The sequence below is a fragment of the Neovison vison genome, chromosome 4 (assembly GCF_020171115.1).
Source record: "Neovison vison isolate M4711 chromosome 4, ASM_NN_V1, whole genome shotgun sequence".
Classification (NCBI taxonomy): domain Eukaryota; kingdom Metazoa; phylum Chordata; class Mammalia; order Carnivora; family Mustelidae; genus Neogale; species Neogale vison.
The window spans coordinates 179,441,558-179,466,761 of NC_058094.1; the positions used below are offsets into that span (position 1 = coordinate 179,441,558).

The 25,204-nt window shown below is 38.4% G+C and overlaps 2 protein-coding genes across 2 annotated transcripts; both read right to left on the reverse strand.

The window, feature by feature from the left end:
* Window positions 1-24,513, reverse strand: TRA2A (transformer 2 alpha homolog). The gene is made up of 8 exons (XM_044246219.1): window positions 24,291-24,513; window positions 13,528-13,661; window positions 10,032-10,197; window positions 8,747-8,935; window positions 3,858-3,973; window positions 1,561-1,686; window positions 1,171-1,238; window positions 1-1,014 (listed from the first exon to the last, which is right to left on the reverse strand). Exons 1-8 carry the CDS (start codon window positions 24,324-24,326, stop codon window positions 1,004-1,006), a joined length of 846 nt encoding a protein of 281 aa, XP_044102154.1. The 5' UTR covers window positions 24,327-24,513; the 3' UTR covers window positions 1-1,003.
* LOC122904907 (40S ribosomal protein S29-like) lies at window positions 7,777-8,066 on the reverse strand. The gene has a single exon (XM_044246220.1). It carries the CDS (start codon window positions 8,034-8,036, stop codon window positions 7,866-7,868), a length of 171 nt encoding a protein of 56 aa, XP_044102155.1. The 5' UTR covers window positions 8,037-8,066; the 3' UTR covers window positions 7,777-7,865.
* Window positions 24,514-25,204: the final 691 nt, after the last annotated feature.

The window sequence follows — 25,204 nt, forward strand, 5'->3', positions numbered from 1 at the left end:
TTTTCAAACATATTAACCTTTATTTGAAAGGAGACTACTTTTCCTCACACGTATCTTCTAAAGGACTCTATACTATACAATAATAGCCTGCTTAACCATTGTCCCCATACAAAAATTTCTAACAGCAAAGTATACAATTGCTCTAAGTAATAAATAATAGTTGTCCTTCACTGATTAAGGGAATACTTAAATTTCAATAAATTCAACACAAACATCACACTTTAAGTCTTAACAGATGTATTTTAAATACAACATGTTTTGTAGGAGTCCACAAGCTTTCATCTCTTAAAAATATGACGTAATTTTTAGGATTCAAAAATTTCGTTCTTCCAAAGAAATGAACAAAGTGTTTTCTTATATAGCTTCAAACTTTCTACACTCAACTATTTGACTGCTCCATGCCACCCCAGACAAACTTGACATGACTGAACTACTTTATGTGTTACTACCTTCCCCAAAAGAAAGTTAAAAAAGGAGTTCGTCGTAAATGGAGGTCTCTAGTATAATGTCTAATATAATACCTAACACAAAAGAAGCTTTAAAAAGATCATTTCTTTCCTCATTTGATTAGCCAGGAGTTAATTTTCTGTAAAAGCAAAGGAAAGCAAAAAAAAAGAAAAGGAAAAAAAGAAAGAAAAAGAAAAAAAGGAAAAAAATCGTTTACAAAGCCTAACATTGGGGGTTCCTTTTTTTTACTTAAGATGTTTAACTACTCAAAATGACAACACTTACATCTTTAAGGGGTGGAAACAGCAATACAACTGACAAAGTGTAGATGGTGAATAAACCGAAGACTTTTTTTAAGAGTTCTTTTTAAGAAGTAAGGATTAGAAGCTTGGGGAAATCCAGAATTAAACAAAAAACAAACCCAAGACCCAAAACCAAACCAAACCAAACAAAAAACCCAAAAGCAAACCAAACCAACACACACACACACACACACACACACACACACACACACACAGAAAGAAAAAGATGTCCTCATCTGCAACCATTCTGTGTATCAATAGCGTCCTGAAAGAGAGCAAAAAACAAAAGTCAAAATGACAATTACAGTTTGACTTGTCTATTTTTTGTCCAGCTATCAATAATCTCCATTTACCCTAATTTTCTAAAATAAACCATTAATTACAAATGCCTCTTAATGCTACAAAATAAAAGTATACGTACTTGGGCTGTAGGAACGAGATCTTGACCGTGATCTGTACCGACTATAGTAAGGAGAAGGTGATCTTCTTCTGCAGGAAATAAAAGATTATTTAGCATACCACAAAATCACTCCATTGAGGCAGGTGGAAATAAAGATTCCCCATCATTCAAATACTATTACATTCTCTTTGTACCAGTTAATACTAGAACAGCAAGCATATGGTACAGCAAAATACTGGGCAAAAACAGACAATCAACCTTTCTCAATCTTGAGAAAATCATCTTCCTCTACTTTCTCAAGAAACCATAATCTATTTTTAAAAATTTTTATTAATATGTATGAAACACAAAAGTGCCAAATAATACAACTACTATCTAATTTAGAACAGAAACTACAAATTAAAATATTACCTGTACCGGTAATCGTAGTCTTCATATCTGTCATATCCACGATCATATCCTCTATCATAGTAAGAATCTCGACGCCTGCCACCTCCTCCACCTCCACCACCACCTCCACCACCGCCACCGCCACTACTACAGAAAAATGTAAAAATTTTTACATCAATGTGATTATTTTCCAGTTTCATTTAATAACAACTGGTACTTAACCAAAATTGAGGGAGGCAGGAGGATAAGGGAGAAAGAACCACTCTTTTCAAGTCAGTGACCCCCATGTCTCGCTTTGCTGACTCCCAGGGTATTATTCTGCTTTGGTTTCCTATTCATTACATAAAAAAACAGGAATGATTTCAGAAAACTCTCAAACTATAAACTGTTCTTTTATTAATGCACTACCCAAATCAGGAGGACCTTTTCTTTTCAAGAAGCAGAAATGAAATATGGTGCTGGGAAATAGTACCAAAATGCTAAGATGTGAGTGATGACTAATTCAAAAACAATAAACATCAAGCACTTAAAAAGGTTAACAACCCTGAACAGCAGAATTAACTACCTTACACTGAGGCCCAGCCCTAAAATAATTTCAAGCTCTGGTTTTAAATCTTCCGCAGTAAATTTAAACCCTTAAGCACTTTATCCTGTAATTTTTCCCAACTCCTAATCACAGGGACAGTATTTTCACTTTAGTTTTTGTAGGCTTTTCTGACCAAATCTTACATTTTCCCCAAGAAGGTTTCAAAGTAACTGAACGCCTATACTCCTTTCTTTCTTTCAAAGATTTTATTTATTTGACAGAGAGAGAGGGAACACAAGCAGGGAGTGGGAGAGGGAGAAGCAGGCTTCTCACTGAGCAAGGAGCCCGATGTAGGCCTCCATCCCAGGACCCTGGGATCATGACCCGAGCTGAAGGCAGACGCTTAACGACTAAGCCACCCAGGCGCCTCACCCCCCCCCTTTTTAGAAAAGATTTCATTCATCCATTGGACAGACAGTAGTAGTAGACACAAGTAGGCAGAGAGGCAGGCAGAGAGAGAGGAAGGGAAGCAGGCTCCCCGATGAGCAGAGAGCCCGGTGCAGGGCTCGATCAGGACCCTGGGATCATGACCTGAGCCAAAGGCAGAGGCTTTAACCCACTGAGCCCCCCAGGCGACCTTTTAAAAAAATTTTTCTTTATTTGATAGAGAGAGATCACAAGTAGGCAGAGAGGCAGGCAGAGAAAGAGGGGGATGCAGGCTCCAGCTGAGCAGAGAGCCCGAAGCGGGGCTCGATCCCGGGATTCTGAGATCATGACCTGAGCTGAAAGGCAAAGGCTTAACCAACTGAGCCATCCAGGTTCCCCTCTCCCTCTTTCACTCCCCCCCTTTCACTTTTAAGAAATACTTTCTTTAGGGGCGCCTGGGTGGTTCAGTGGGTTGAGCCTCTGCCTTCAGCTCAGGTCATGATCTCAGGATCTCAGGATCGAGCCACGCATCAGGCTCTCTGCTCACTGGGGAGCCTGCATCCCCCTCTCTCTGCCTTTCTGCCTACTTGTGATCTCTGTTAAATAAATTAAAAACAAAACAAAACAACTTTCTTCAGTTGTCTTATATAAAAAAAAATTTATAAAAGCCTCTATTTTCTGCATGATTTGAAAACTGGCTTAAAAAAAAACAAAACAAAACAGACATGACGCCTGGGTGGCTCAGTGGGTTAAAGCCTCTGCCTTCGGCTCAGGTCATGATCCCAGGGTCCTGCTCTCTGCTCAGCGGGGAGCCTGCTTCCTCCTCTCTCTGACTGCCTCTCTGCCTACTTGTAATCTCTGTCAAATAAATAAATAAAATCTTAAAAAAAAAAAAAAAGATCTCAGGGTTCTGGGATTGAGGCCCACATTGGGCTCTCTGCTCAGCAGGGAGCCTGCTCTGCCCCGCCCCGCCCCTCTGCTTACTTGTGATCTGTCAAAAAACAACAACAACAACAACAAAAACAAACAAATAAATACACCCCCTGAAGAGTAAAACTCTTCCCTATCCACAAGGCTTCCAAAGTCACATTAAGTATAGAAAGAGAATACTTAAAAGCATACACCATTTTTCTAGTATTTAATAATTTTTCTATTTGTATAGCACCAAGGAAAGAGCCAGGAATGACTTTGACAGTTTAAATTTGTCCCTCTCCTCAAACAGATGTAAGAATATACACAAATTAAATAACTTTGATTCTTATTTATAGGAAAAAAAATAATTTTATCTTTTGATTAATCAAAAGTCTGCATACATTTCTGGTGAATTTATGGCTTTTAGTTTAGCTTAAAAAATCTGAAATCTTACTGAGTTGGTCTGCCCATGTAGATGCCAGGTGTAGGTGTGTGCGCTCTCTTGGTAATAGAATAATCCACTCGAATTCTTCTACCATCCAACTCCATTCCATTTGCCCTTTCCATAGCCTTTAAAGGAGAATAGGTACAGAAAGTCATGCATAATTCACTAATGAGAAACTACTAAAACTGCAACAAATTTAACACATTTTCCACCTGAAATTTAAAAAATTAAAATTCTCTAAACTTCTTTCCCAAACAAGGGCCAGGATTTTACATGCAAATCCTTGCTTATGCATGTCAACAGCATTGTTTTCTTATGTGCACACACACACTTATTTAAACACGCCTCTGCTGAAAGACTGGGGGGCAGCTACTGAGAAAGAAACATACAAGTTGGGCAACTCAAGTCTAGGCAACTCCAAGCAGAAACTGCAATTCAGGGGACGAAGTCTAGGTTAGCAAAAAACCATTCCTTAGGTAACACACTGCCATCTAGTGAACTCCAAATATAAAAGAACTTCTAAACCTGCCAATAAGTGCTCCTGTCTTTAAATCTGCACTCACATCCCCTATCACTCTGTCCTTCAGCATGAATACCAATAAATGGGATAGTAACTCCAACTACTCTACCACATTTGCAAGTTCCTTGGAATTAAAGTAAAATTGCCATTTTCATTTTATTTTATAAAGAAACAAATCTGACAGGGTGGTTACGGGAGGACTCAAGAGCTAGGACAAATTTCTTAACAAATTTTGTATTAAAAAAAACATCTTGGGGCGCCTGGGTGGCTCAGTGGGTTGAGCCACTGCCTTCGGCTCAGGTCATGATCTCGGGATCCTGGGATCGAGTCCCACATCGGGCTCTCTGCTCAGCAGGGAGCCTGCTTCCCTCTATCTCCCTCTCTGCCTGCCTCTCCATCTGCTTGTGATCTCTCTGTCAAATAAATAAATAAAATCTTTAAAAAAAAAAAAAAAAATCTTGGGGCGCCTGGGTGGCTCAGTCATTAGGCATCTACCTTTGGGTTGGGTCATGATCCCAGGGTCCTGGGATCAAGCCCTGCATTGGGCTCCCTGCTTGGCAGGAAGCCTGCTTCTCCCTCTCCCACTCCCTCTGCTTGTGTTTTCTCTCTTGCTGTGTCTCTGTCAAATAAATAAATAAAATCTTAAAAAAAAGAAAAAAATCTTGGGGTGCCTAAGTGGTTCAGTTGGTTAGGCATCTGCCTTCGGTTCAGGTCACAATCCCAGGGTCCTGGGATCAAGAGCAGGGAGCCTGCTTCCCCTCCCTGCCAACCCCTACCCCCTGTGCTTGTGGTGTCTCTCTTTCTCAAATAAATAAATAAAATCTTTAAAAAAAAATCTAATTGTGGTATTGTTTTATACTTCACATCAGATATCTTACTATTTTTAAAATTGAAACCTGTATCTCTTAATTGAGAAGAGAAATAAATGACAAATATGTAACCAAAATAAGTCATAATATTTGATAGGGGGAAGTGGATAGCTCAGTGGGCTGATGTGTCCCAGCTCTTGATTTTGGCTCAAGTTATGATCCCAGGGTGTGAGATCAAGCCCCACACTGGGCTCTGCACTGGGCAAGGAGCCTGCTTAGGATTTTCTCTCAGTTCCCAGCTCATGCATATACATGGTCTCTCTCAAATAAATAAGTAAATTTAGAGAATGCTAATTAGAATGTCTATTACATAAATGACTTACAACCTGGAGTGTTATTTTGTCACAATTATCTGGGGTTTTTCAACCTCCAACATTATTGATATTTTTGGACTGCTAATTCTTTATTCTGGGTGGCTATCCTGTACATTTTGATTTTTGGCATCATTCCTGGCCTCCATCCACTAGCATCTACTATTTTTGAAAGATATGATAACTTTTACTATCTATTCTCTCTCTTTTTTTTTTTTTTAAAAGATTTTATTTGAGAGAGAAAGCAAACAAAAGAGAGAGAGAGAGCAGGGCGCCTGGGTGGCTCAGTGGGTTAAGCCTATGCCTTCCGCTCAGGTCATGGTTTCAGGGTCCTGGGATCGAGGCCCGTATCGGGCTCCCTGCTCAGCAGGGAGCTTGCTTCCTCCTCCTCTCTCTGTCTGCTTCTCTGCCTACTTGTGATCGCTCTCTCTCACTGTCAAATAAATAAATAAAATCTTAAAAAAAAAAAAAAAGAGAGAGAGAGAGAGAGCGCATACGAGGGGCAGAGGGAGAAGCAGACTCCCTGCTGAGCAGGGAGCCTGACTTGGGGCTCAATCCCAGGACCCTGGGATAATGACCTGAGCCAAAAGCAGAAGCTTTACACTGAGCCACCCAGGCACCCCAGATATGCTTTTATAATGACTGACTGTGTTGCAATCAAATGCTCTTGATGCACAGATCAATTACCAACTACTATCACATGTAAAATGGTACATTTGCCATTTATTAGGTTTTTTGTTTGTTTTTTATTTTTATTTTTTAAAGATTTTATTTATTTATTTGAGAGAGAGAGACAGTGAGAGAGAGCATGAGCAAGGAGAAGGTCAGAGAGCGAAGCAGACTCCCCATGGAGCTGGGAGCCCGATGTGGGACTCGATCCCGGGACTCCAGGATCACGCCCTGAGCCGAAGGCAGTCGTCCAACCAACTGAGCCACCCAGGCGTCCCTGTCTGTTTGTTTTTTAAAAGTAAGCTCTATGCCCAATGTGGGGCTCAAATTCACTACCCTGAAATCAAAAGTTGCATGCTCTATCAACTGGGCCAGCCAGGTGCCCTGCCATTTATTAAAATTTGATTGAAACAACAAAAACAACAACACTTACTTTTTTAAAGTAATGGAGCCCAATATGGGGCCTGAATTCATGACCCTGAGATCAACACATGAGCTGAGATCAATGACTGGGATATTTAACCAACTGAGCCACCCAGGTGCCCCAAAAAGGGTTTGATAAAACTTTAACAACGAGCTTCAAATTCCTTAAAATGGAATTTTCTAACCCAATCACTATGAACTTTAGTATAGCGAAAGCAAGCCTACTGCTCTCTTTATAATCCAGTATCTAATACATTAAAGCAGCACAGCTTCAGGGGCGATTGGGTGGCTCGGCTGGTTAAGTGTCTGACTGTTGATTTTGGCTCAGGTCACGATCTCAGTGTTGCGATAAGGAACCCCGCTTGGGGCTCAGCACAGAGCCTTCTCGAGATTCTCTCCTTCTCCCACTATGCTCTCTCTCAAATCAAATCTTAAAACGAAACAACCCGAAACAATTCTATGTATATTTTAAAGAACAAAATGACAGATGAATATGAAAATAGAAAAACAAAGCTCTTTATCTATACATGGGGAGCTTATTCTATACAAAATTAAGCAGATCAAACAAATAATTTTTTTAATTTAAAAAATATTTTAAGTAATTTCTACACCCAGCACAGGGCTTGAACTCACAATCCTGAGATTAAGTCACACACTCCACCAACTGAGCCAGTCAGGCACTCCAAAATCTCATATAATTTCTAAAAAGTTAGCTTAATCATCTGCTTGGAATAGGAGTAAGGTTTAGTCAAAAGAGGACTTTTTTTTTTTTTTTAATTAAGATTTTACTTATTTGAGAGAGAGAGATCACAAGTAGGCAGAGAGAGATGGGGAAGCAGGCTCCCCACTGAGCAGAGAGCCTGATGTGGGGCTCGATTCCAGGATCCTGAGATCATGACTGGAGCTGAAGGCAGAGACCCAACCCACTGAGCCACCCAGGCGCCCCAAAAGAGGACATTTATATACTTTACTTTTTCCATTGACTCAAACACATATACTTCTGTTTACAAAGCCAGATTTCAATCAGGATATGCCTATACCAGAAAATATTAGTTGGAAAGGGAAACTGGCAATTTCCAATTTAACAATGAAAGGAAATTTTTTTTTTTTTTTTTGCACTCATAATTTGAGGATTTTTATTTTATATACAATGAGCTGGCATTAAGGTAGATATCTTGGTTATCTGCAGGTAGGTATCTTGGATGACCCATTCAAGGAAGTTCACTTAATCCAACTTAATGAAGCCTATATCCTTCGCATACTGACAGAAACACTGGCGGCACATATTGAGGCCGTATTTTTGGATCAGACCGTGCCGATTTGAGCAGACGCGGCAAGAACGAGAACCCTGGCCAAATTTCCTTGGATGGCTCCAGTAGAGCTGCTGGTGACCCATCTTGCTCTCTCGGATGCAACGAGGCAAAAGGCCCGTTTTTGTTTTTTAAGATTGACTGATTGATTTGGCAGTGAGATCAAAAGTAGGCCCTCAGGCAGGCAGAGAGAGAGGTGGAAGCAGGCTACCCGCTGAGCAGGGACCCTGACTCAGGGCTCGAGACCAGGAACTGAGCCGAATGCAGAGGCTAAACCCACTAAGCCACCCAGGGACCATTTTTTTTTAAAGATTTTATTTAGGGATGCTTGGGGGCTCAGTTGGTTAAGTGTCTCCCTTCAGCTCAGCTCAGGTCGTGATCTCAGCGTCTTGGGATTGAGCCCTCTCCTCCCTGTTTCTGCTTTCTCTATTTCTTTCACATAAATAAAATCTTTAAAAAAAAAATTAAAGATTTTATTTATTTGACAGAAAGAGTGTGCACGTGCACAAGCAGGGGGAGTGACAGGGAGAGAGAGAAGCAGGCTCCCCACTGAGCAAGGAGCCTGAGGAGGGGCTCGATCCCACCTGGGATAATGATCTGAACTGAAGGCAGATGCTTAACCTACTAAGCCACCCAGATGGTGCTAAAAGGAAGAGTTTGAACCAAACTCAGGTTAGGGAATGAAAGAGAACAGGTTATAAAACTGGGAGACTATTAGTCAACTTTTAACAATATAATCATGCACATCAGAAAAATTTCAAATTGAAAAATTCTAAAATTATAAAAACAAAATTACCTCCTTTGAGTCATCTATTCTTTCAAAATAAACAAAAGCAAATCCTCGTGACCGACCAGTTCGCTGATCATAAACCACATTGACACCACTCAATGGTCCATATCGAGAAAATACTTCACGAAGATCTCTCTCTGTTGTGTATAAACTGAGGCCAAACACTCCAAGACAAGTGTTGGGATCTGGATTTGCCTGGTGAAAAAGATGTGATTTAATTTCAAGCTCCAGATTGAAACAGAAATTAATAAACATAGAAATACTTTGCTTAGAACACTCCTCTAATACACAAAGACTATACTATTTCAAGTCCCTTGGGAAAGAAGAATTTAAGAGGAAAAAAACCGACGAGCTATATTTTTACAGTTCACAGTACACTCAGGCCCTCTTTGGAGTATACTGCCATTGGAGCCTGAATAAAAACATCCCCACCTTTCTAGTCCAGCAATTTTCAGAATGTATCCTAAGAATCTACCGTAGTTTAAAGCCATATTTATGGTTTATTCAAATGTTTTCTAGCTTACAGATTTACACTTAATAGGGACTTTATAATTGCTGATTAAGACTTTCCTCCATTTTCATTCTTACCAAGGGTATTCCTTCAAACTTCCCACTAAACAGATTTGAAAAATCTATGTACATATTTCAAAACACCATGAAATAGCAGGCTCCATCAGAGTTAAGTAATTCAAAATCATATGGTGGAAAAGCACCCTACAGCAGTTAAGCACAGGAACTTTAAGAGCCAAGCAGGCTGGCTGAAACCTGGGCTCTGCCAGTTGGCCAAAAACCAAACCTCAGTGTCCCATGTCCTAGACTCTTATCCATTAAATGTACTGAACTGCATAGTGCTCAGTATGTGTTAGCTGTTATTACTACATGTATTTCTTGTCAGCTTCCCTTAATCCCCACCAAGACTTTTTCATCTCAATATTCTCAACTCAGTTTATGCTTTTGATCTTAATTCTCAGAACATGTATTCCCCCTAAATTTCTTTTAACTACTCAAAAGTTAAGAAAATATATTTAAATGTATACAAACAAGATTCATACAATTAATGATGTTTCTGGAGTACCACTTTATTTTTTATTTCCCAAGTAATCTCTACACCCAGTGAGGGTCTCAGATATATAACCTTGAGATCAAGAGCCACATGCTCCACTGACTGAGCCAGCCAGGTACCCTTGCAGTAGCACTTTAAAATAATGGTCTAATCTCATGAAAGTAAGATATTATGTTATGACTAAACACACAGAGACAAAGTTTTCAGTAATTTTCATAAACCACAAACCCTGCTGCCTGTATGTCTTCTCCGGTTAGACATTGGAGAATGACTTCGGCTTCTTCGACGCCGGTATTCTGGTGTGTATGACCTACTTCGAGATCGTCTCCTATGAGAATGAGAATGGGATCTGGATCGAGTGTAACGTCTATGAGAATGCCTCCTTGATCTCGACCTTTGAGAGAAATACATTTAGGTAAAAATACTGAAACAAGATGGCTAATGACAAGGATCTACACATGTATCCCAGTTCCCTTCTGAGCAAAGAATATTCTTCCTCTTGTTCTCTTAATCACTACAATCATCATGTTGTTAGTCTATCCCTTCTACACTCTCTTCACTTTACATTACAAACATGTTGTAACTCTACCTTCTTTAAAAAGTAAAATATAAACTAGCCCTAAGGAAATCCTGCAGTATTCTGTGACATGGATGAAACCAGAGGACATTATGTTAAGTGAGACAAGTCAGTCACCAAAAGACAAATACTGTGATTACACTATATACATAAAGTTCTTAGGGTAGGCAAAATCGTACAGAGTAAAATGGTGATTGCCAGGGGCTGGGAGGAGGGGAAAACAAGGAGCCACTGTTTAGTGGGTTTCAGTTCATAGAATTTCAGTTTTACAAGTTGAAAACAGCTCTGGGGACAGATGGTGGTGATGCCTGCACAATGTGAACATATTTACTACCACTGAACTGTACACTTAAAAATGACTGATGTTATTTTATGTGTATCTTACCACAACAAAGACAACACAAACCACCAACTACTGTTACCACCACAGTAAAATCCTTTGATTCTTACCATCATATCTTCTCAATATAGTTCTATATTCCCTTCACTGTTTCTTCCCTTCACTATTCATTTCACTGGAAATGAATACCATTTCCTTTGTAATCTTTCTTTAGCCCACTGCAATCTAGCATCTGCTAAGTTAATTCAACAACCTAAATGCCCATGTAATAGTCTTCATTTCTTCTAGCTTTCCAGAGCACCTCACCCACCCTCCACTGCTGCTTCCCTAGTTCATCTCCTATCTCTACTTCAGTCACTGATTTTCTTTGCCTCTTAATGCAACAATGTCTTTCCTTTTTTGTTTTTAAAGATTTGAGAGGGACAGAGAGCACAAGGAGAGTGAAGAGGCAGAGGGAGAAGTGGGCTCTCTGAGCGAGGAACCCAATGCTGAGCTCAATTCCAGTAGTCTGAGATCATGACCTGAGCTGAAGGCAGATGCCTAACCAACTGAGCCACCTATGCACCCCTTACTGCAACAATTAATTTACTGTTCATGTAAGCCATCCTTAATAAACATCTTGACCAGAAGTGATCAGTTTTTTGTTTTTAATGTGGGGCTTGAACTCACAACCCTGAGATTAAGACCTGAGCTGAGATCAAGAGTTGGACACTTAACCAAACTGAGCAACCTAGGAGCCCTACTGGTGATCACAGTCTTACAAAATAACTTGTTTAAGATGTTAATAAATGTTATACATGCTAAGGGCCAGAAAGTTAAAAAAGACAGCACATAGGTGAAGGGAATAAAATTAGTAAGGGAAGATTATTCAAAACAAAGAAGGCTAACAATAATGCTGGGAGACATAAATTTTACTAGATAGATAAGGGCAAAGTGTTTTAGGAATGGCAAGAGCAAAGGTCCCTTGGCAAGACATGGAGATATGGTTCCTAGCAGATTTAGTATACTTTTAGATACGTTCCATTTTCCTTAGCACTAATTTATAGCCTCAATGTAAAAGATAAACATTAACAAGAAAACCTCTCATTTAACATATCAATTGTTATTTTTATTTTTATTTTTTTACAAGATTTATTTATTTGAGAGAGAGAGCACACAAGCAAGGAGAGGGGCAGAGGCAGATGGAGAAGCAGGCTTCCCTGATAAAGGGCTTGATCCCAGGACCCTGAGATTATAACCTGAGCCAAAGGTAGATGCTTAACTGAGCCACCAAGTGCCCCATCAATTATTATTTTAATTTAGTAATGAAAAATGAGACATTAAAAACCATTTAAGAGTAGCTAACTTTCCTCTAAATCAGATAGTGGTAAGCATTATGAAAAACGACTTAAAAGAGCATGCATGCTCTTTAATGTTCTCAGGTGATGCTTGGGCAGAGAATAAATCAAGTTACTGAATATACCAGGGAAGAGAATTCTAGGCTGAGAGCAGCAATGCAAAGGTACTAAAATGAAAATACGCTAATTTCTGTTTGCATACCCAAATTCAACACAGCGTTACTCTACACATGTAGATTTAATTAGAGTGGTCAGTAAATCAAGTTGGATCCTGGATATGATAAAGACAGCTGTGGACTCAAGTACAGTCCTTCAATTCTTTGGTCTCATGCTCCATTGGCAAGCAAACTCCATACAAAGACAAATTAGGTCCCTAATCACAAAATTATGATTTACTGAATAACTGTCCAGGTTGTTTTAAAAACTGTCTTTCACCCACCCCGGTACACCTGAACATCTGATACAGTGAACTCTGCAGTGGTTCACTGGAGTTTTATTGTCAGTGGAAATGATAGTGGAGGGGCTCCTGAATCACCCAGAGATTGGGGCTCCAGATACACCCAGCTGTATCTGGCCAGCTCCACCCTGAACACACTTAGTCACAATCTTCAGGTAAAGGATATAGCTAGAATATGAATCTTGAGAAATCTTTTCAAATCATTTCGATAATTAATACAACATAGATCTATCAATGCTCTCTGTACTGAATTACATGCTAAGTCTCTGATGGAGAAAATTACATTTTCGTTGCACAAATATTGTTGAAATAAAATCAAACTCCAATCTTCAGTGCCAATACATTTAAATTAATCAAAACATTTAATTTATGTTAATAGCTAGTAACTGATAGGTTAACCAGGCTAAAAGATGACCAGACTCTGCCTTATGTAAATCTTTATCTGGGGGTGCCTGGATGGCTCAAGTGGGTTAAGCCGCTTCCTTCACCTCAGGTCATGGTCTCGAGGTCCTGGGATCGAGTCCTGCACTGGGCTTTCTGCTCAGCGGGTAGCTGCTTCCCCCTCTCTCTCTGCCTGCCTCTCTGCCTACTTGTGATCTCCATCAAATAAATAAGTAAAATCTTTAAAAAATAAAAAAAATCTTTATCAGGAACTTTCACCTTTTTAAAAAATATATTTATTCATTTGGGGGTGGAAGGGAGAGAGAAAGTGTATGAGTGGGAGAGGGAGAGAGCAGCAGACTTCCTGCTGAGGTGGAGTCTGATCCAGGGCCCAGTCTCAAGACTCTGAGATCATAATCCCATGCTGAAACCAAGAGTTGGTGCTAAACTGACTGAGTCGCCCAGGTGCCCCCCGGACATTTATTTCTAAACTCTAGGGTTTAAGAAAAATTACTTCATGATTTTGTGAAATATCTATATAAAACACAGCAAAAATAAGGAACCTGGTAAAAACTACATGGCCCTGAAAAGTCCAAGGAAAGCATCTTAAGTATTATTTTAAGGACACTTACCTGGATTTTGATCTTGATCGAGAATGGGATTCTGAGTGTTTGGAAACCCTTGATGGACTACGAGATCCTGACCTGCTCTCCGATTTTACACGAGCAGGCGTTCCCGTTGGAGATTTTGACTGAGAGCGAGACTCCTAACAAAGAAGACAGTATTACAAATGGCACTGGTCACGTAGATGCCTAACACCTAACATTTTAAGTACCGTAATTATTATATTGATTGCTCCTGAAAAACAAATGGTTAGGCAACACCCTCCAGAAAAAATTTCAGCTCATTAATAACCCATTGTTAATACTGCTAACTGTCCTCAATAATTCCCTACTTGAACCAGATCACCAATTCTCTATTAACTAAGAAATCATGCAAATTCATCTACAACTTGATCATACAGACACTGGAACATAAACCATACATTTACTTAACCTAGGACCCATTCATTCTTCCAGATTCTTTTAATTCTACTTCACTCTTGCTTTCTACTTCTCTTCATTCTTCATTGAGTTTTTCATTTTTCATACTTCGTGTATTCTTCCCCAATTCAAACAATTCAAAATAGCCTTAAAAAAAATATTCAAGTGCTTCTATCTGACCAATCTTCTGTTCAATTTTTTCCCCCATTCAATTTTAATTTTCTGATCTTTAATACTTTTCATTAGCCTTCTTTTATCTTGATTTATCTTCCACATTCTTGGAAAAAACTCTTCAATTTCTTCACGAACATTAACCTTAATGGAAAAAGAACATTTAGTATATTTAAGCACGTGGGGATTATAAAACTCTGCTGGAGTTCAGAATGTTATCTATCAAATGGAAAAGCCAGCAGGTAAAGTGCAAATAACTAGCTTATTAAAAAACAATTTTATAATCTTTAAAATTGTCCAAAGTCTAGTTTCTAACAATTAAAGAGAATTTACTGAATTTCTCTAAATGTTTTTACCATATTCTTCACCCTCCTCCTCCCCTTTCATGTTTCATCCTAGTTCCTAAAATGTGAACATTTTTAATATAAATACTTAACCCAAGCATAAATCTAACATTAACTGTAATCACCCCCCACCTATGTCTTAAGGTTTTAGCTTATAACTTGAAGATTCTTAGTCATCTTAAAATAAGCTTTCACTAAGCCATGCTAAGATACCAAGGTACAGTTAAAGCGAAGCATTCTAGGCTGAAATTTGAACACACCCACCTAAACTCATATATTATAGGACACATGCTGAGGTTCAAAGAAGTAAAAAAATTAAATTAATGAAATTACTAACATCTTTTTCCAAGTATGTTTGACCACTATCTTTGCACACTCCACCCTAATCAGAAACATATGTTCTGATGTAAAAGAAGCATAAAGAAAAAACTAAGGGGAAAAGAGGGCATGAAATTCTTAAAATTTCCCCTTTGATTTGTAAATTACTAATACATGTAATTTTGCAACTGTGCCATTTTAATATTCTGTATTATTCATGAAGTATCATAACATACAAAAATACAAAATTAGTTATCATGGTCTTTACTTCTTGATCCCACCAATTCCAATCATAGTTTTGTGTATTTTATGCAGTTATGCATACATACATACTCCCTTCAATGACTATATCCTATATCAGAAAATTGACTGGCTTCTGAAAAAGTTGGATATAAATGAAAACTCTCCAAATCAAATGACTTAAAACTGATTAAGAGACTTTATAAATTTGATAGGTATATGAGGCATTTATGACCAAAGTAGGACAGGCAGTCCATTTGAGCCTTGATTATTAGTGTAAACAATCACCCCAACTTCACACCATTTTTCATTTATGCCACAGGACTACCTATCACACAGCTTTCTTAAGACTTTCCTGCTACTTTGAGTTTAATGTCGAAAGACTTATTTACCAAGAACTGTACTAACGCTGTTAGGCCTATTTATTTTTCAGATGCAGACAAAACTGAAATATATAGCTACCTTTCTGTTTAATATCAACCTTTCCCATTTAGCTACCTACAATAAGTCTTTCACCACATCTCTGATATTCTCCTAAATTTCTTCACAAATGCCTGGAGCAGGCACAGCAATTCAGGCTTCTTCATTCACTGAAACTGTAAAACTGGAAACTGTAAAAGCAGCATATTCAGTACTTAAAAAAAAAAAAGTAATGGCTAATTTGCTTGTAACTGAAGAATCACACAGGCTAGTTCATTAAGCTGAGAAGAGTATCTTCCCCTCTCTCAGCTTTCCCTTCTATAAAGCTGATCCTGCGGTATAACATTTATGCTACTGTTGAACAGCAGTTGATATAACAGTATCTATGAGCATCACCACAGCTTATGTTATACATATATTTCAGAATGCTTTGCAGTCTATGACACTGTAAAACCTTGATTTTTACAAATATATAAATCAAAGTCTTATATTAAAACTCAAGATTTATTCTTAAATGCTTTCATGAGACTTTCTAGTACACGATAAAAATGTTATGGTCCAAATGTGTGTACATTCAATGTCCCAGTCTTCCCTCATAAATTTAACAGTTGAAAATTGCCATTTCTTAGGAATTAATGTAAACAAGGCTACTTAATAACATCTTAAATTATAAAGTTTAATTTTCAGTTCTGGCATAGGAACGCATTGGAAAAAATGAAAATTTCCTTTTGGTTAACAAAACATTAAGAGTATCTTTTCAAAGAGTATCTTTTCAAGATTATCTTTTCAAAAACAAAACAGAGTATCTTTTCAAAAGATATTAGGATACTTTAAAAAAAAGTCTTGCTTTTTATAATTAAGATGTCACAAATACCTAATACCTCCTTTGTGGTCATCCTTCAGTTTTTATACCAGGGAAACCTGAATCTGCATAAATTTCTTCATGGAATCATTCAAGGTTTAGAAATAGTCTTAACTCCTTTGTAACCCCTAATTACGAAGTTGTCACTACCATTCTAACTTCCAAAAACAATTTAGAAAGTTATCTAAAAAGATAAATCAATACCTGTCAGTAAGTTTAACCCAAAGAATAAACTACAAAGCATAAAATAAACTTCTAATTCTTCAGAATTATTTTTACTGCAATACAAAAAACAAAACAAACAAAAAAAACCCCCCATCATTCTAAGAACTGGTAGTTAAGTCTTCATGCACACAAAAATGGTCACACGAATATTTGCCACTTTTAAGTAACTTTGTTTTTTAAAACCTAGTACCAAGGGAGTACCATTTTCACCAAACTGTGCTGTGCATTAGAAACCAAGGTACAACAAGTCCTTTACGGACAAATGCTAGATTATTCTTTTCTACCTTTGCCTCGTCTTCATTACGAAATGATAACTTCAACTTTTTCCAAAGAAATGCATTAAACTATTCAGAATTTGGAAACTGAATTGAAATTCCAAACAAAAAAATAAAATACTAAGAAGGGGTGTTACCTGTTTCAATACCCTCTACTTAACCTACTCTTAAAGCTGTCCCATCAAGAAATTCTGCAAATTATTAAGTGGATCCAGCAACCATTTAAAAATATGCTGTCTAGTTGAAATGGGCGGATTGACTCAATCAAATCATATCTACATTTTTAACAACAATCAAACAGGCTTCCAGTCTACCTTACCTATTATAAACCAGAAGCCAGGCAGAAAGTTCCCACAGTACAACCTGCTTAAACGGTGTTATGTTTGTTCTCTTAACTATTCTTTTTTTTTTTTTTTAAGATTTTATTTATTTATTTGCCAGAGAGAGAGGGAGAGCGAGCGAGCGAGCACAGGCAGACAAAGAGGCAGGCAGAGGCAGAGGGAAGCAGGCTCCCTGCCGAGCAAGGAGCCCGATGTGGGACTCGATCCCAGGACCCTGGGATCATGACCTGAGCCGAAGGCAGCTGCTTAACCAACTGAGCCACCCAGGCGTCCCTTAACTATTCTTTATTATCAAGGTACCTCATGTGGTAGCTGAAGGACACAGCCAAAAAAACCCCCCAAAAAACAAAAACAAACCAAAACGCTAACCATGAATACTAAGAAAGTACCACAGCGTATCCAATTCAAGCAACCTGTGTTAAAATACAGCTGCATTTTACACACTGTCAATAACCACAACCGTGCACTATTCCTTCAATCAAGGCAAAGGTTATTAGATATATGCACACATTGTTGCAGAACATGAACAATTCCTACAGTAAACAATTGAAGACTTATCTTTTAATACAGCTAATATCATATAATAGGTGGAAGAAAAAAATTCCAACAATATATATGCTTAGTACTTAAACCCCATTAAAATAAACACATAACACATAAATGTTAAATTGTAACCCACTCTATTATTATGGCAACGCAAATTCTATGCCAAGTCACAGTGCCATGATTATACAAATTCACGTCTGTAATAGCACAAACTTTTTTTTTTTTTTAAAGATTTTATTTATTTATTTGACAGAGACAGATCACAAGTAGGCAGAGAGGCAGGCAGAGAGAGAGAGGAGGAAGCAGGCTCCCTGCCGAGCAGAGAGCCCGATGCGGGACTCGATCCCAGGACCCTGAGATCATGACCTGAGCCGAAGGCAGCGGCTTAACCCACTGAGCCACCCAGGCGCCCTAGCACAAACTTTTAAAACAAACTTTCTCAAAATGTAAATACATTAGTGCATTTGGGTAAATTTTATGTCCCAATGGGGGAGAGGTACTTAAATTACTCCAATAGCTTGTAATATTTACTGTACTAAGAACTTCATTTTGGGGGATTTAGGGGAAACTTCTGTTTATCCAATTCTTTAATTTCAGTCTGCATAAATAGCAGTTCTTGAGTATGAAGGACTCTTTAAGCTTATAAAAGAAATACTTCCACTCTCTTCTTAACCCATAACTGCTATTAAAGCAATTCCTTAAAAAGAAAATATCTATATGCTGCATTCTAAGTGAGGTTAAAGCAGTCTTTTCTTTTGCAAAGACTCACAGTTATTCTAACAGTCTTTACATTCTCTAAAGTTTAAAATAATTTTGGAAATGCTTAAAGAAATTACGTAGGAATTGGCACTGACGCATACATTACCAAATTCAAATTATTCTCAACTGTGAAATTACCTGTAAAACTTGTATCATCTTTCATACAAATTTTAAATGATTTATAAACCAGCTAGCTTGTACATCATGATCAACTGTAATGTCCAAAAAGTTTAGTTATATTAAAAGCCAAAGAGTAACAACCAAAAGCAAACTGTTTACTAAGAACCAATTATAGAACTTTCTACTTGGGTTCTCATCTTCTAATATCATGGGACTATTTATGAATCTTGAATAAGAAAGACTACAGGGCCTTAATTTAAAGAAAGAAAGTAACTTCTTCTACCTCAGATTGGTCAGGCAGCTGTAGTCACTTATACTTTTGGTGAAAATGATGAGACAACAAGGATTATACACAACTACATAATGACATTAACCTAAAGGAGAGAGGGGGAAAAAAACCACATTTCCTTTCATTATTCCCCTCTCAATTTTTTTTTTTTTAAACAATGTTTACTGATTCGTTTCCCCATCTGATCATTGCCATTTTCTCATCAGCACTTCTGTCCTGCTATATTTATTACAAAGGTCAACAAATAACAATCGGTATTAACTCATTTAGCATGCAAATATATACCTTTTACAAAGGTCCCAGGGTTAGTAATTTGATGCCTGAGCACCCACCGACAGTATCAAAGAAAAGGTTTACACTGTTAGGAAGATTCTAGGAAGTTATTATGTTGATTATTGATGGCCATTTCACACTTGTTACACTACATATGCCATAGGTTAATAATTTCAGTTCACTTACAAAAATAAATCCATAAACAAAGCCCATCTGTATTTTTTTTTACAACTTTCATTCCTAAATATTTAAATCCCTTCAAATTCCTTCAGCTATCAGGACTTTTTATTTTCATTTTAGGAATGGCACAAACCATTAAGCATCCATGACAAATCTGCACTGCAGGCACATTTAGTTAACCCTACTTCTTTTAAAAATCTCCCCTTCTACTTAAATTAAGCAAATTAGCACCCTTCAATGAAAGAGTCTCAAATATTAAAGTCTGAGCATTAAAATGTCTAAGTTTACAAATTCTTTGCTTTAAAAAATGACAATAAAAAAAGCATTAAAATTGCATAAATGATAGGACTTAACTTTAATAAATTAAACCCAAGACAACGTTGTCTTGGGTCTAATACTGTCAGTCTCATGAGAAAGGAAGTCTTACCCTTTTGTAAGTTTGATGAGATAGATGAAATTAAACTGAAGAAACTAAGTATTTTTAAAAGCTAAACTGCTGACCTGACATTCTTATCTGTAAAACAGAGATTCTATTTATATTTTTTTTAAAGGAAGGGAGAGGGTAAACCTCATTTGTACCCTCACATTTATTAACATTTCATCAACAGAAAAATTAAAAGCCTAGTTTAAGGTTTTTTGTTTTGTTTTGTTTTTTTAAAGTCAGTAACCAAGATGGGTTTTGAATGGCACAGTCATCACACCCATTATTACAAATCAGATTTCAGAAAGAAAAAAAGCTTCCCGTATTTCTGCTATTCTTTAACAAAATATCTTTACACACATTTTAATTCCCAATGGGTACAGAGGAATCTGTATTTTGCTTTACACTTCTGTCCTTCAGTCAAACCATCTAATGTATTACGAAGGGGGAACACTAGGGGTTGCTTAAAAATATTCTAGCTACAAGATGCCAGAACTCTGAATAGGAGACAAGTATTATTTTTCCTCTTCAATAACAATTATGGATTGTTAAGATGGATCCCTACACGAGAATCATAAACCTCTATTAAAAACAGTGGGCCATGGGGCGCCTGGGTGGTTCAGTGGGTTGGGCCTCTGTCTTGGGGTCCTGGGTCCTGGGCTTATAGTCCTGGGAGGCTCTCTGCTCAGCGGGGAGCCTGGTTCCCTCTCTGTCTCTGCCTGCTTGTGGTATCTCTCTCTGTCAAATAAATAAATAAAATCTTAAAAACAATGGGTCACTGTATGAAAAAAAAATTGGGCTTAACATTTTTCTGAAATTGGTTAGAAAAACAAATTAGGGATAGAGGGTAAATAAAATGACAAGGAAAGCTTAAACACCATTTCCCTTAATTTCTATGAAGGAGACTACAATTTTTTTGAGACCTAAATCCTATTTTAGTTGAAGTTGTGTGAAGCAAACAATTCTTTTAATGATGATGACAAGCAAATTTATAGCTCAAGTGCCAGCCACACTTTCAGCTCCAAAAGACGATTTCCACTTAAAATATTTTTGTTAAGTTGATATACATGTACCCAATAAATTCCTTTAATGAACCTATTTATTTTAAAGGCACCCCTCTTCTTCTGGATCCCTTGAAAATGTCTCACTCATTCTTCATATCCCACTGCTGTCCTGTTTAGAGTTTTCATAATTTCTTTCCTTAAATAGTTCAAGTATGCTTTGCTGCTCCTCTAGTACCAGTTCTTCTGTTCTTTACTAAAGTCCTTTCATTATGCCACTCCCAGAATTAAGAATCCATATACGCCTTCTTACAGCATATCGGATTAAGTCCAAATCCCTGTATCTAGAAATAAAGACACTCCATTATCTGACTGCCTATCTAGCAAATCTATCCTCTCACTACCCCAACAATCTCTTCACTGTCATATCCATCCAATCAATCTATTCCCTAACCATAAAATCCAACGTGAGTTTTACATATTAGGTAAAGCATTCCCTTTTCCTAGCTCACAAAACTACTCAACTCCATTTTCTAAATTCCCTATTAATTCTATCACTTGATTATATACTTACTTTTACCCAGATATGAGCTGTCAGTCATCTCAAATTGGACTTTAAGTTTTTTCCCTCAAGAACACCTGACTTTTACTAAAAAGGCAGATGCTCATACAGTTTTACTTCAGGCAGAAGGGAATTCTGATTGGTTAACTATTGGGATTACTTATCACAAAATTCAACCAATTATAATTTTCTATCCTAAAGTTCTTTTACTCCAGTCCTCTACAATGGAAAAGATAATCTATAGTTTTTAGCAAACACTTATTAATGTGTCTGAGATGCTGAAGTATAGTGTGCTCCTTTAAAAAAAAAAAATCAAAACACAGCAAAGTGTATATGTGCAGTGAGCAATGGACTCCGACCTATAAACCGGACTCCTGGCTACATGTTCTTATAGGCCTCAGTTTTTAATTTCTAAAAAGGTGTGAGTACTCCAACCCTTGTAAAATGATTCTAAGTAGTACATTTGAAAATATATCAATGAACTGATGGTGGGGTAGTTATAATAGTTCTTATAAAAATAAGAACTATTAGTATTAGTCCTGTTTCTTCAATGTGTTCTGCAGTCTCTAGAAAATTACCCTCTAATTCTAGGTTTCTTTTCAGTAAGATGGGGTTAATATGTACTATTTATTCCATAAATAAAGCAAATGAAATCTGACCTGTCAATGTTTCCTCTACTTTTAGTTATAAAATTTGAAGTGTAACTACTTAAAAAAACAAAACTTCCAAAACATCATTAGAAGAATCCTGTTTTGAGCCTCTCTAAATGGTCATTACACTTAGATATAAAGATAACACAACGTATTCTATAAAATTTTTTTTTAAAAAAACTGGTTTGTGGTTAGCAGATAAGAAATCACAGTAGTTTAAAAACCAAAAGCACTAGTGAATATTAAATTAAGAAACAATTAAAAAAAAATGAAAAAGTACACTTCAGAAAAGCTTCTGGCATTCTTCTAATTCTTTAACCAATTACAAATAAAGACAATTACCCCAACCTACAAAAGAAAAAAAAAAAGATGTGACAGGTAAGGACAGGCGTATTCAATCTGAGTTCATTTGCATTAAAATACACTTAGGTATCACCTGTCAAAAAATATTGTCATGACCATAAACACTGTAAGAGGGGGGATTGAGAACCCCTTTTTCACTAACAGAATATTAATGCCTACATGCATTTTAGCATAAAACTGGGTAGGAATCTTACATATATTGCTTTCTCAAGTGGTTAATGTGACAGTTATCTAGAACTTGTCCCATTCCTTGAAACTAATTAAGACGTAAAAACTTAAAAGGAAAACAACGTCCCAAATAGCAGTACTCTTCACTTTCCCACAAACGAAATAAAAACAAACATTACCAAAAAAATAAATTTCTGTATTAAAGTCAATGGAAGGAAATATTAATGGATAGAAAAATTTCTTTCCGTAACTTCCTCACATGATCAAGAACAAGCAGCTTGCAATCACCAAATATTTTTATTACAAGATTTTTAAAAAGTTTTGCTCAATGGACACCTCATTCTAAGAAAAAAGCAGGTTCAATTACTCACTTGTATCTGTGATTTAGATTTTATTTTAAAAATCCAATCTTAAAGGCATCAAAAAGTAGTTTCGTTTCTAACCCATTTAAACCTTTTTCCTCAAAAAGAACAAAAGCCTAAATCCACCTTCTGATTTAACTGTCTGGTTCCAAGTATTTATATTATGAGCTTCTAAAAAAGACAAAATTCATTCTATCCTAGCACACACCTTAAGTGTTTTTATGCGTTTCCCCTAGTGACTAGAATACCAACACAACAGCAAGAACATGCTGCCTGGGGATTTTCTTTCCAGGATTTCATACTAACCCACTTCCACCAATTACCACTACAGGAGGGTAACTTCAGAAGTAGAACTCCAACTATCAATGTTCTACTACATCTAGGCTGAGGATAACATATCTTTGTGATCCTTGTATTTACTGACCCCGAATAATGGAAATCCTTGAGCTCCCTTTGTAGGTGGATGGGGTGAGAAGAAAAATGGGAGGGGGTCTGTAATTTTCAATTACAGAACAGTGTAAAACTGACTAGCTATTTTTAAAATACTGGGCCACAAAATTTGTTCAGTTATGTAAGATTAAGATTTGTTTACCGTAAAAACCTGTAAAGAAGTGGTTTTTAGATGAAAGATCATAGGAAGAAAAGCATTAGAAGTTGAGATATAAAGGAGAGAGAAAAAAACCCAACATCATGGAATTAGAAAAAAATCAGGCGTTATAGCATTTCCACATTCATTTTGAAGTGAAAAGAAAGCAGAAGGGACATTAAGGGAAAAGGGCTCCTTGCGTAGTTTTCCCCTCACAGCTCTCGTCTTAAGAACGCTTAAGGGTCGGTGCGGTCGTTGACTAACCACTTCATTAGGCTCGTCCCACCTTCAACCTCAAGGCTTTCGCCTTTATAGACGCAACGCCGCCGGTTCCAACAGAGACGCGGCCGCTCACTGCAATAGAGAGCCAAGGAGACACAGGCCCCAGCTAGTCCCACGCCAGCTTCTCCCCGCCCGGACAACAGCCCCGCGCAGTTTCGACCCCGAGACCCTCTACGATGCTCGGGGTCGCCAGAACACCGCAGGAAGCACCTACCACTATCCGGCCGGAGGGGAACTCCCTGCCGTCTCCTCCCGCCCCACCGCGACTGGGACCCACTCCTCGGAACAGAGATAAGGAAGCCTCAGGGGTGGGGAGAAGGGAGGGCGCACTGCGGGGGGGGGGGAATCGGACCCAGGAGTCCAGGTATCAGTCAGTCTCCAAAAAAGGGGGAGAGGGGTTATCCGCGGTGTTTGGGGAAAGAGTGGAACCCAGAAGCCATCTTGGTATGTAAGGAAACAACCGCGATGGCTCCAGAGGCTGCTCCCCGCGGGACCCCGCAGGACTCCCCGCAACCCCGCCCGACCGCGCTCGTCCCCGTGAAACCCCGAGCATCGGGCCGCCGCCGAAGACGGCTCCCGCGGCTTTGTACTCACTCTGCCCTCGAAGTTGTTCTCCTCTACATCACTCATGTCGGCCAGGTGCTCCCCAGAACTAAATAAGAGACAAGTCTCGGCTTGAGGGCCGATGGCCTAATCAACCGCTGACTGGACCGTGGGGAGGAGGAAAGAGTCGGCAACAACGGCCGCTCCACTCCACTCCCACTCGGTCGCAGGCTCCGGCAAAATGGCGCCGGCCCCGCCAGAAACCTTCTGGCCTCCCAGTGCGCGACGTAAGGGGGCGGGACGTCTCTGTGGCGTCACAAGCCCCGCCTCCCGCGAGGCTTCGTGGCGGTCCCGGCCTACCAAGGGGAGGGTAACCTGTGTTGGGTTGGAACAGACTTCCCAGCAGAGTGACCTCCAAACTTAGGACCCCTTTCTAACACGTCAGTTCTTTTTTTTTTTTTTTTTTTATTTTATCTTTTTAAGATTTTTTAAAAATTTATTTGACAGAGAGCACAAGTAGGCAGAGCAACAGGCAGAGAGAGAGGGAAAAGCAGGCTCCCCACTCAGCGGGAAGCTAGATGCAGGGCTCCATCCCAGTACCCTGGGATCATGACCTGAGTGGAAGGCAGCCACATAACCCACTGAGCCACCCAGGCGCCCCGCCTGGATGGTTCAGAGGATTAAGCCTTAACACGTCAGTTCTTTTGAAGATCTTCAGTAGCCAGATGAGCTTTTATTGACGTTGGCCCCTTTAAATATTTTCCGAATGGATTCTGATGGAACAGAACTGGAGGCATATACTGTATAAAATGTTCCTTTTTTGGGGTATTTTCAGCACTCTATTACTTTTCTTCAACCTTTGCCCTTTGTAATGCTATCAACATAATACACGCACAGTTTGGTTTGTAATAAGTCACAGTTCACTTAGCTCCCTAGTACTCTTTGAGACATTTCTTTACAGCGTT